Raw genomic sequence first — 13306 nt, forward strand, 5'->3', positions numbered from 1 at the left:
TTCTTGGCCTGGCCAGAAAAAGAAAAAATCCAACTTGGAACTTAGAGTTGGAATTCCCTTGCACCTGGCACCAAAATACGCTATGGTTTATAAATGTAGTGAAGTAGAAAAAGAAAAATGCTATCTTGAATTGCTAACAATATTAGAGAGAAGCCTGGTGGTGTAAATACAACACATCAGACATTTCCAAAAGGGATTTGTGAACTATTCAGATAATTTTTTGCTAGTTTATAGTGAAGCCATCTTCTATATTTGGCCAATTTTTGTAAGTCATACTTACCTGGAAATGTGTATAATAAGCCTTAAAATTGAAATGGAATATTGGTACATATTTTGGTATATTTGCATAATCACTGTTCATAATAAAGCAGTCCATTTTCTCAATGTGTCTTTATACCTGCCTTCAAATTAAGAGTTAAAATGGAGATAAAAATGTCTATTTTACTTACTGTCACATATAATGTTACTAGAAATGACAAAAATTATAAGGTAAAATTTATCTTTACTTAGCATTCTCCTATATTAACCCAAACTATTTCTAGTACGCCAAGGTGAATCATTTTTATACTTTGTATGTTCTTAACTTACATTAGAAATTACATTATTTTATTCAAAAACAAACAAAAGGATAGGAAAAACCCAAGTGATTCCATATATTGGTATCTATCTGTCTCCATAATTTTGAATTTGGTTAAATTATTACATTATGCTGGAATACCTTTTGTTTTTGTCAAGGTGAGATTATACTACTGCTTGCTGTGAGCTACTGGTGATGGTTTTCTTTTACATATTTTCATTTATTCCTTGCATAATGGTATAAAGACTGTGTTTCCCTATTGGACAGGACTCAATCATAACATAAGGTAGAAAAATAACCACAGTAAATATAGCTCATTCTTTGGAAGATGTGAAACCCAGAAGTCAACTGAATATGTCCTAAGAGAACAAAATTAAAGAAAAATTTTTTAAAAAATCCATGAGCTGTAAAATGTATATGAATAATAGAATAGATTCATATACATTAAATCTATAGGTTATAAATATTTGAACAGAAAGGCAATTTCTAACCCTGAATCAATTTTTTTTTAATAATCAGAGATGACTTAGGGAGCAATCAACTGTTTAACTTGTCACAAGCTAAATTGCATAAGTTGATAATGGCTGTGTAAATGTTTACATGTCTATTTGCTTTCTCTTTCTATATAGGATATGTATATATAAAGAGATATAAAATTATATATATATATATATATATATTTAAAAAATGAAACCAGTTAGCATTCAGTGATCAGAAAATTACTGAATAAATTATAGAGACTTCATGTAACATACAAATTAATAAACTAACCTCAAAAACTACATGTAGAAGGAAAGTACTGGAAGGAAATCCATGAAAAATGTTAATAATGGTTGCCCTTCAGATATGGCCAGCAGCAGTATCTTTGTCAGAATACCTTTTCATCACCCACCATGTCCCCAAATGTTTTCAACAGATGGAAAAGAAGAAACAAGAGAACAAAATGAGAAGAGACCAGTTGAATGACCAGTACTTGGAGCTGTTAGAAAAGCAGAGGCTATACTTTAAGACTGTGAAAGAGTTCAAAGAGGTAAGAGGAGAGCTGGGCAAGACATGCTAAGGCTAAAGTGAAGTATATGTTCACCTCAGGATGAGCCTTGAAAAATCAGAGCAGGATTTTTTGTTTTCTTCTTGTCTGTGAGGGAAAATGACAAATTGGTGGTGTGTTCTAGCAGTACCTTGTGGCATTTAGGTAGGTGAAGGTTGCATTGTTCTCTGGCCAGTCTTGAGGGTCTAATTACATGTTATAAGAAACATCACATCTTTGTTTTCTTTTTAAATTTAGATAGTGCATTAAACTCAAAGGTGAAATGACTCCATACATCTGCAGCAAGGTCCACCTGTAAACAGCATTATGGATTAATATATACAGTCTTTTCTCCTGCCAGTCTTAGTATGGGAGGGACCTTGAGAATCCACACGGGAAGAGAGAAAACATTGACAGGCTTCGGTTCCCATCTTCCTTTGCCACTTAGCAGCTGTGCACCTTGGCAGTGACCTGTGCCACTAGGCTGTAGTTTCCTCTCTGGCACCAATACCCAACACCAACACTTAGCTGCGTTTGTTTCTGTTTGCCTCCCTGCATTTGGGCAGGGTTGCTCTTCATTGTTCCAGAAGGACAAGTGTTTGACTTTTTCTTTCTTGTTTTTTTTTTTTTGTTGTTGTTGTTTGTTTGTTTGTTTGTTTTTGATCCTGGGGATTGAACCAATTACAGATCACAACTGAGCTACATCCGACATCCCATCCTTTTTGTTTTTTATTTTGAGGCAGCGTCTCACTAAGTTGTGATCCTCCTGCCTCAGCCTCTGGATCACTGGAGTTACAGGTGTGTGCCACCTCACCTGCATGTCTTCCTTTTTCTTAAGATATTTTCCAAAAAAGGAGACTGCAATTTTGTCACTTACCAGGAATCTCAGTAGCTTTATTTCCAGGGATTCCTTCACCCTTCCTAATCTGAATCCATGTGGTTTTGGTGAGTTCAGAAACTGCTAAAAATACAGAGGAGTTAAAGATATGCTGTATCCTAGCTTTTGTTTGGTCTACAAAATAAGAAATATAATCTTACATGTCAGTACTTTTATTCCAGTTTTTTTGTTGTTGTTGCTCTGTTTGTATTTGTGTGTGTGTGTGTGTGTGTGTGTTTTGTGGGGTTTAGTTTTTGGTTTTTTGTTGCTGGGGCTCAAACCCAGAGCCATGCACATACTAGAGAAGCACCCAATCACATCCTCAGCCCATTCCTGTTAATTTTTTAAGTCCTTTCTTCCTTATCCACATCTTTCCTTCTTTATCTATACCTGTGTGTGTGTGTGTGTGTGTGTGTGTGAGAGAGAGAGAGAGACAAAAAACAGGGATATTTAACTTTTAGGAGCCACAGCCTCCAAGCATTTCAAACTCTCAACTCTCGTCCTTTTAAATGTTCCCCAGTTCCTACTTTGCCTCTGGCTATACACCAGGTTGTAAATCAGACCTGGTGCCTGTTCTTAAGGCGCTTACCTTGTGGTGGAAGAGATAGATATGAAGGTAAGAAACAGAAACAAATGGAAACTCTGGTGAATAAGTAATAACAATGATAAACTTTGCCATTTGAGGGGACCAGTTAATTGCATGGTCAGATACTGTATAGGCAGCAGGATTCGGCTTTGGGAGCAGTAGGACTCAGCTGGGAAGCAGCACTTGTGTAAAGGCCCTGAGGCTCAAAGAGAGGGTGCTGTCCTGTGGTCTGAGACCCTCTGTGATTGGCAGAGTTTAGAGATGAAGTTTCAATAGGGCCAGTGAGTGAGCTGACAAGGAACAAATAGGACTCTGCTGCTCCCTCCAGAGCTCTTTTCTCCTTTTTTAATCCAAATAGCTCACAAAGAGAAAAGACTCAGAATAAATTTCAAATGTTGCTTGGACACTCCAGCACTGCCCATTTAACAGTATAGAAACAAAAAACAAGTAAGTTACACAGGATAAATATAAAGCTGTCAGAATCAAAGCAAATGAAAATAAAATGGAAAAACTCATTCGTGGACTGCAGCTCCTTCCAAAACATTAAGCTTCAACATTTTTAATGTTGTACATGACAAAAATTTTAAATTGGCAATCGAGTCAGCATTCCAAGTCTTAAACTTTCTCCCACCAGTTCTTCTGAGATAATTGTGGCCACCACAGGTGACAGTGCGGCTCACTGGCTACCCCCAGTTTCTACCCTGTGTCTTCAGAGTCACTGAAGACATAGATATGTCTGTTTTTCAGCTTTTTTCTGCTGTTTTTCAGATTTTTTGATTTTCTGTTTCATTGTAGTCCCAGATAAGATCTCATTTGAAATAGGAAAGGTTTGAATAGTCAAACTTTCATCTCAGGGTTGAGTCTCCCAGAATCCTCTCTGTTACCCACTTTCCTTGCCTCTTCCCAGCTGGTTGGCCTTCTGTTCCTCTGTTCTGAATTCTGCCCACTTCTTGGTCCCCAGCACTTGTACTGGCCAATAATAATCATTCCCCAGTAAGGCACAGTATTGTTGTCCAGAGCATGGTCCTTTGCTACCTTAGCAGTTTCCTTTATTGGATTTGGTTTACATCAAATTAATTAAGCACCTGTGAGAGCCCATGGATGCTATTTAGGCACCAAGTCAGATGCTCAAGGTGACACCCAGCCTCCTATAGTATGAATACCTTTCTGATTAGAGATGTTGGGTTTTCTCTAAAATCATTAACTTACCCTGTGAGGTTGATAATTACAAGTCTGCCAGGAAAATCAGGAAACAACTCATCAACTAAATCACATTATGATGTATATTTCTAAACCACAGTTTCTCACAAGGAAACTAAAATTTAAATGTTCTGCCACAGCACTGGTAAATAAAAAAAACCCTATGTTTTCATGAAGCTAGCTTTGAAGACATAACCTTGAGTGAGCTGAGCTCACTGCTGGATGCTGTCTCTGGTGCACAGTGGGTTGGATATAGTCTTCAGCAGGAAAGAGAGAGGTAATGAGACATTTTCCCTTTCCATCCAGGAAGAAATACCTAAAGGGCCCTTTTGTATTTGCTTTGAAGAGACAGACAATATCATTCTGTAGTCTCCCAAAAGGCTTCAGTAGATTGCATGAAATTTAGTCAGTGCTCACATATAGCCGGTGACAGCTGGAATATCTTTATTGAAAAATTCAAACATTATCTCAGTGTGAGGTGATATACAGAATTACCCATAGTGGGGGCTCTTTACAGCAGAAGTATTTTGATGCTGCTGAGTAGTTTGGCCTCATTTAAAAGGTAAGATGAAAGTTGAAACTTATTGTTCATATTTTTATTCTGGAAACCTTTAAAATTTTACAAAAATTGAGTGTACAATACACAATATAACAGTATAACTATGTGCTTGTTCTTGTATCATCTCTTCCCCTCTCTATTCCCCACCCCCCTCAAGAAGGTGTTAAAAATTTATTTTAAAAAGAAAAATTTTCTCAACTTTTCTAATGGAACCCAACATCATCTTATTTCTCCCTTTCCAAAAACTGTGTTCAAAAGTATCAGAGCGCCTTGCTTCTGACAGAAGAAGCCATGTTTACCTCCATTCAGCCCGGGAGCCCAGCTGTTCCCCAGCTTTCCAAGTGGAAGATGAGTCTAAACCCTGTAGATAAACCAGTACTCATAAGAAAACTGAGGTCACTGAAGCTGTGCTGTGACAACATAGAAGAGCGGGGCACTTGGAGCACCTGAGCCCAGGAAAAATTGACTTTGAGGATCTTGGCTGCAGAGAGTTCAGGGATGAGAGAAAGTTTTCTCTCATAATAAATGGTTCTCCAGCAGAGGATAGCCATAGTGGCCTAACCACTGCCACACCTGGGCCCTGTGAGCTGTACACAGGGATTGTTGTGTCCCAGCCCAGGAAAGGGTGGGCTGTGTTGGACATTTGCTAGAAGATGAAGTTGTCTTGAGCTGTCAGGGCCAGTAGGAATAGAGGGACAGGAAAGGCACAGTGGGGAGCTTTTGAAGATGTTCAAAGAAGAGAATGAGGTGACTTGTGCCACAGGACAAGAGGCCCAGTGTTATCCCTCTGTAAGCACAGATTTTGTACCGCTCATTTTCAGTACTATGGAAGGAATGTCCCTTGATAAATATATCTCATCTTGTTTTCTATAAATTTAATTCTTAAAATCAAGAATACCCCTTGCCTTCATTGTTGCTAGGGTAAGAATTTATAGTGTTTTGCCTACCACATTCTCTAGGGCTTCCTTCTCAAGGCCTCTCCCACTTCTCACCATAATAGGCTTCTGTCCCTTGAAGAGTTTAGAACCTTCAAGAGGTCTTTTGGAATAATAGTGCCTAACTCTCACATCTTTAGTCTGACAGTCCAGAAACTGAGCATCAATATATCTTCATTGAAGGTCAGTAAGTCACCAGATTTCACCTTGCTGGTAGACATGTGCTAGAAGTCTAGTTTAGTTAGTCAGGTGTCTCCTGGGCGATTGGAGGGAAGGACAGACTGTGCCCCATGTGGATGGTAATATAGTCACCGCCTCTCTCTGTACTCTCCCTCTGCTTCTCCTCTAGGAGGGCCGCAAGAACGAGATGCTGCTGTCCAAGATGAAAGCCAAGGCCTCCTGAACATTCCCAGCCATTTTTGTATGTCACTGATTGATTTTTAATGCCACATCTATCCACTACAAGATCATGAAATGGTTCTGAAAGCAACAGTAGAGAGATGCAGGTGTATTGATTTCAACTCCATGGATGGTTTCTTTCTCCTATCTGCTTCCATTTCATCTCTGTTGGCTGTTGTTGATGGAATCAGACAGTGTAAGCATTAGCTTGGATATGACCCATCACCTATGAAGAAATTGGGCTGTCTATGTTCTCTGTCCATTCAACTTATTTCTCTAGTAACATTGCACTTATGAAGGTACCTGTATTTGTCTGGACTCTCTGAATAAAGAAGAATTCTTTCATTCAGCAAATATTAATTGACCACTGAGAAATAAACACTGAGGGAGATTCAGCAAAGTATAAAACCCAGTCTCTTTCCCCTACTGCCAGGCATCCAGCAAATGGCCCAGGGAGCAGATATAGCTCACAGGACCCTGGATCGTGGCTCATCTGAGATTTATTTCGATAAAAGAGGCTGCTGGATGAATGATCAGCCCATGTGAGTGTTCGTCACTTGGGCCTTTCACCTGCATGGTGCCTTGTTCCTGGGTTCTCAAGATATCAGTACCAGCCAGAAGGCTTGGATGATATACTTAGCAACTGGATTGAAAGCTCAATGTTGTGGGTTTAATTCTTATGTACTTAAGATCATGTCAAAAAAATTGACAATGGGCCTCATATTGAGGATGATTCAATAAGAATTACACCTTTCCATGTCCTGATTTTCATTCGAGCCACAGGCAACACAAGAATGGGCTTTTTCATCCCCCTCGTCTTATCCTTCTACACTGTGGCCAAAGCAAGGAAACTACACTGCAGTGCTGTTGGGGCAGGCCGAGGGAAAGACCACGAGCAGGTACCACTGGGAAGGGAGGAGCAGGAGGCTGTGCAGAAAGGAAGGGAGACAGCATCTGGGCTAGATCTGAAGGCGGGGGATATGATGTTAGAATGCTGGGCAAAGATAGGAATGTGGTTTCAAATGCAGGTGCACTATGATTAAAATCTCAGAAGGGTGTGGGGAAGGGGATGAGCCAGTCTCTGCAGGAGGCTTTAAAGAACAGCTGGAGAGATGGGCTGGGAACAGACTTTGGAGGATGGTGGAGGGCAGCTGAGAGGTTGGCTTTCTTTTGGAAGTGAGCACTCGAAAGCTCCTGCCCTGTCTCTCAAGTCTGATGACTAGTCAGGGTCAGGAAACCTCAGTGTGAGGTTTCTATTCCTTTCTTCATGAACCTTGCACATGTACACTGTTCAGCAGGTTTGGACCATAAAACATAAAAGCTTGAACATGTCAGGCAAGTGGGGGATTCAGCACAGTCACAGAAACACTGTGCTCATTTTTAGTTCCCTAATGGATGTGATTATGCAGGTCTAAGTATACAGGCTTTAAAAAAAAAAAAAAAAAAAATCTCTGGCTTAACACCACCATCAGTGTGTCTGTGCTGGTGCCAGCAAAGCCTTCCAGATGAGCTGGGTGAGAACAGCAGCATCTGCACTGGCACTTCTCGGCTGTGTGCATCTCCACCTCCGCTGGTCCTGGAGGGGTGTTTATGTGGGGTTTTAAAAGGGCTCAGTTTAGTTGAAGCAAGTAATTGTAAAACAACAGGTGGGACTTTAAAGAAAGGAGGAGACAGCAGTTTGATTATGTTTGAAAATTGTTTCAAGTTCAGAGAAACCTTCTCAACAAGCTTGTAGGCCCCCACCTCTGCCCCTGTTTTCCGAACTTTGTGAGCAGTAGGAGATGATGTGATTATTTGTATTAGGGAGGCAGGGGCAGGTGATGTTTGGAGGTAGTGGAGTTCACCTGTCTGTGTTGGTTGGAAAGTATGGTGTAAGTGATTCAAAGTAACCAATAAGCCTTAAATGGAGACTTGTATTTTATTTAAGCTGTGTTTCTCAGGAGTTTTGTTTGGTTTTAGTATAGCCAGGCATTGGTAGATGCTCTTTTTCTTTTTTTAAACCACAAGGCCTAATACAAATGATAAATTAGTCTCCATTGCTTAAACACTTTGGATTAGACACAGAAGGCAATCTGGAGACTTCTTTGTTTTCTACAGACAACCTGCATCAGGGACAGCGCCATTGTGAGTAATTAGGACATTAGCTACACGGTGCAGTCAGGCTTTCTAGGCTCAGGAAATGCCCTGAGGTCCTGATCACTTCAGAAACCACTTGGAGATGACAGCAAAGGTCCTCCCAGAGCCATGTCTTTCCCTGTGCCCAGATATACATAGAACAATGTTGTGTTTTGCACAACCTGCAGACTTTTCCAGAATTATAAGCAAGAGTAGAAACAACCTTAAGTTACTTTTTATAAAATGCATGCTTCCGGAGAAAACAGGTTTCCCCAGGAAGTAAGCAGTTTTCCCTGCTCAGAGCAGTGAGTTTGCTCTTGGAGCTGGCTGCCCAGAGCTGGTTGTCAAGCCTCTAGGTCAGGGACTCCCCTCACTCTTACACGTTTCTCATGGAGTACATGAGGCTGGTTTAAACAAAACTCAGCTGCTACTAGCAGAATGGGACTAGATGCTCATGAGGCGATACCTGGGACATTTTGTTTTTGTCCTTGGGCTGTGTTCAGTGTCTGGGGATAACAGGTGAGCTGACACCACTAGAGGGAGGTGCAGTATGTTAGAGAACACTTGTCAAGTCACACAAGAGGGTATGTATTCTTTTAATGAAGAACACAAAGTTTTTTAGCCTTAAGCTTAGAGCCTAACATTCATGTTTTAACTGGTTCTGGTTCATAGTCCCTGTTTTAAGAAAAGCTGGGCCTTGCCACCTCACCAAACTGAAGAAACACTGCCTCATGATACTGAAACCCTTGGGACCTCCTAAAAACCTTGAGCAGAGGCTGGGGAAGGCTTTCAGGAAGCCTTCTCACTACCTCGCAAGACGCTATAGCCGTGTGGTTATCATATTGACAAGCTCTGATCGTATCTATGGTGAGCCGAGTAGACCTGTCTGAAAGGGCACTTGGAACAGTCAGCTGTGACCTGAGGTCTGTGTTGCATGGATTTCTGCTGCCTCAATGTGGTCTTGTATTGCCGACTCTGCAGGTTACAGATGGTCAGTTTAAGAGGGAATTAGGCATTCTAGCAATAACTTTTAACAGTTTGAGCCTGAGTCCTTTGTGGGAAGCACAGGTAGTTGGCTTGCAGCATGCTTTGAGGAAGAACACTTTAAGGAGGTGCTCTATGACTTCCTTGTGGCCCATGTTGGCCATGAGGTAGAACATCTTAATACAGAACAGTACACTAAAGATCCCAGTGAGATGGGTGCCTTTATCTGTCTCTGTGGCTGGGCATTGCCAGGGAAGTGCCTTGCTTGATGCATCTTCAGTATCCTCCATGCAGTCGCCTGGTCTTTTATACTCAGTTTAGAGCATACTTTTTTATATCACATGAAAACAGGCTGAAATGTTACATGAAAAGTAATTGATAGAAGTCTCCTTTCTTCTCATAATAAATATATTGTGTAAGATCCTTGGGGGGATTTAGTACCTGGTCTGCAGCATAGTTAACAACCCAGGGAATACTCTGATTCTTCCACATCAGCCTGTCTCAATTCCTCAGATGGACCAAGTTCATGCCCTTAAAATGGCTGTTACTCTGCTGTTTCCTCTACATAGAGCTCTGTCCCCTCCAAGATCTTGGGCTGTGGTTTTCCATGACCACCTAATACACATACAAACCCATTTAATTTTGGTCTCTGGCCCTGATCATATTCTGTCCATCCCTTGCTATCTGTCTTGATGGCACATGTTACTGTTTGAATGTCAGTTAGTCCTTTGTGAGTTCTGTTGCCCACCCTAAATTCTGGAATGTTAGGGCAATAAAAACAGGGACCTTGTCTGTCTTTCTGTGGTCTCTCTGGCATCTGGCTCAAAGCCAGGAAATGCTAGGATAAATGTGCCTCTCCAAATTACAGCTTTGCATCCCTGTATTAACAAAATTTAGACTTAACCTTTCCTCTAATTTATGCTTAGTTTGAAACAGGCCAACAGTTCTATTCATCAGCCTAGGACGATCTCTCCCTGACTGTGTTCTTCTCTAACCTGGAAAGTTGGAATGAAAAAAGGTGTCAGTTTTCAAACTTTCAGAGGTCTTTTAGAGATACATTTTTTTCTCCCAGAATAGGCAAGGAAAAGAGAAAGGGTACACACTAATGTCATCTAAGATCGTGAGTATGTTTTTGCTCCAAAAAGTTCATGAAATCTAAAGGTCAGTTGGTAGAAAATGTCTCAGCCACATGAAAGCCAGAAATGGGATGATGCTGCCAGGTTATGGGAAGCAGCATTCAGATGCAGCATTGGCAGAAGTATGAATTATACAGCCTTCTGGAGGACTGTTGGACAATACCTGTCACAAGTGCAAATGCACAGCCTTTCAAACCAGTAGTGCTACACCTAAGAATGTTTCCTTTGACAAGGATTTTTATTAAAGCATTGTTTGTGATAGCAGAAGTTGGGAACTGTCAATCAATATATAGCAATGGTGAAATAAGTTATGGCCAGTTCCTATAGTGGGGCAGAAATTTAAAAGAGCAGAGCTGCTGTATGTGTTCTGCCATGGAATGATCTTCAAGATGCATGGTTAAGTGGGGGGGAAAGGCACATGGTATACTAGTATTTGGAATGGAAAAAAAATGTGCTTATAGATTGTGCGTGTATGTGAGCACATACACTCATGTCTATGATACGTGTCTGCTTGCATATGCATATAATATCTCTGGAAAGTTATACAGCAACCTGGCAGTCTCGGTTGCCCCTGGGAAGAGGGGTGGGAATAACTTCACTGTATAACTTTTGTACCTTTTGAATTTTGTACCATGTACATGTATTATCTTTTCAAAAATAAATAGTTTTTAAATTTTAATTTGGTTTAGTTTTCAAAAAAAATAAAGGATTCTAGTTCCATAAATGTACTTTCTTAAGCAAAATAAAGCCCTTGAGTCAGAAGCAGTAAAACTGTCTCTTGCTTGGGTCTTGGTGGTAATAGGCCAGTGTGGAAGGGACTGTCCTCTGATGTAATAGCTTTGAGGAGCTGAGACACTGAGGCAGGTTCGGCACTATTATGGTTTGATATGAAGAGTCCCCCCAAGACTCATGTGTTGAAGGCTTGGTCCTCAGTGCAACAATGTTCAGAGGTGGGGCTTTGGGGAAGTGGTTGGGTCCTGAGGGCACTCATTCATCAAAGTGTTAAGCCATTGATGAGTCTGTAACTGAATGGACCACTAGGAGGTGGAGCCCCCCTGGAGGAAGTAGGTTACTGGGGATTTGCCTTTGAAGGTTATATCTTGTCTCTGACCCCTTCCTCCCACCCCCAGTTCCTGGCCACCATGAGATGAGTAGCTGTGCTCTGCCACACCCTTCTGCCATGATGCTCTTCCACACCCTTCTGCCATGATGCTCTTCTACCTTACCACAAGCCTGGAAACAAAGGAGCCCATTATGGGCTGAAACCTATGAAACTCTGAGCCAAATTAAGTCTTTTCTCCTTTAAGTTGATTTTCACAGGTATTTTGTCACAGCAACAGAAAATTGACTAATATTCCTATCCACTGTGTGAGTGTGTTGGCCTGGCAGGGATAGAAAATGGACTGTGAAGACGATAGAACCCTAAACCCCGTTGTAGGGTTGCCTGCATGTCATGAGAATCACTGTGCAATTGTGCTTCCTGACTTTTGGGGTACAAAACATGGGGATGGTACCTCTGAGCCATGGCCCAATGGGAATGATTAACATTTTCCAGAAGCCACTCCAATCTTGAATGGAAATCTACTGTGAGTGATCCTTCCCACCCTTGTTTATTTTTTGGTGTGGGAGGGCACTGGGTATTGAACCCAAGAGTACTTTATCACTGACCTAAATCCCCAGCTCTTTTTGTATTTTACTTTGAAACAGCATCACCAAGTTGCTAAGGGTGGCCTTGAACTTGTGGTCCTTCTTCTTCAGCCTCCCAATTCATTGGAATTCAAGTGTGCGCCACCCCTCTTTCTTTACCAACAGAACTCTGGTTTCGTTCAGCTCCAGGAGAACGTCATAACAGCTGTTCTAAAAGGCATGAGAATCCCGTTTCTACTTTCCAAGGTTGATTTATAAATAGATGTCTAACCCAGTCATGACCAACAACGAGAAGACTGCTGAGGAGTCCCAGAAAAACTTTCCTGCTAATAACCAGCCAGAATTGTATCAGGAGAGCTTCTGCTTGCCCTTTCTGTTTATTTGTCAAGGAAATGACAAGATTTGAGCAACTTCACCATCTAGACACTGAGCTTGACCAACTGAAAAGATGGAAAGAATCAGGCTCCCTGAAGGCATGATGAGCTTCTGAGCCAACCTGGTCCCACTTGCTTCCATGTTCTTGTTCAATGAGAAAAATCCCTGTTAACTGGTGCATTCAACCAACAAATATTTGAGTTTCTACTGTCAAACACGAAATACAGAAATGAAAAACACAGAAAAGAGAACCTGCCTTCCTAGAAGCTTTGTCCAATGGGGAAGACACAAAAGAAAGAAATATGTAAGTCATGTTTCTTCAACATACTGATTAAATCAGTGAAGGAGGGTCAGGAATGTCTGTTTTGGTGGTGGTGGCAATTTTATATTGAGAAGCTAGAGAGGACCTCAGTCACTGACTAGTGAAGGAGTAAGTCGTAGAGACCTGGGTGAGGAAATTCCAAGTATAGGGAATAGCAAGTGTAAAAGCCCTGGGTAGAAGCATACCCAGATGAGTTTGGTGACTATCTGTGAATCTGTGTGGGAAGCTACAAGAGGATTTTGAGTAGAAAAGTGATATGTTCTGGCCTCGTTTTAATAGGGATCCCTCTGGGGCTGTGTTGCCTACAGGCTACAGGGAACCCAGTTAGAGATCACTCATAATCCAGATGAGCTAGGCATGGTGGCAGATACCTATAATCTCAGTGGCTGGGGAGGCTGAGGCAGGAGGATTAGAAGCTCAAAGCTAGCCTCAACAACTTAGCAAGGCTCCAAGCAAATCTAAGTGAGATTCTGTCTCAAAATAAAAAGGGTTGGGATATGACTCAGTGGTTAAGCACCCCTGGGTTTAATCTCCTGGTACCAAAAAAAAAAAAAAAAAAAAAAAAAA

General features: G+C 41.2%; 1 protein-coding gene across 6 annotated transcripts in view; it reads left to right on the forward strand.

Moving 5' to 3' along the window:
• Nucleotides 1-11074, forward strand: part of Ccdc93 (coiled-coil domain containing 93) — an 86372-nt gene extending 75298 nt beyond the window's left edge. For 5 of the 6 annotated variants that reach the window (XM_048810430.1, XM_048810431.1, XM_015501708.2 and 2 more), the window contains 2 exons: nucleotides 1494-1607; nucleotides 6111-11074. In XM_048810430.1, coding sequence (XP_048666387.1) covers nucleotides 1494-1607; nucleotides 6111-6164 — 168 coding nt within the window. In that variant the 3' untranslated portion in view covers nucleotides 6165-11074. The remainder of the gene's footprint in view (nucleotides 1-1493; nucleotides 1608-6110) is intronic. The other variant, XM_048810432.1, reaches the window with a different exon arrangement.
• The last annotated feature ends 2232 nt before the right edge of the window (nucleotides 11075-13306 follow it).

This window comes from Marmota marmota, unplaced genomic scaffold (assembly GCF_001458135.2).
Source record: "Marmota marmota marmota unplaced genomic scaffold, marMar, whole genome shotgun sequence".
Classification (NCBI taxonomy): domain Eukaryota; kingdom Metazoa; phylum Chordata; class Mammalia; order Rodentia; family Sciuridae; genus Marmota; species Marmota marmota.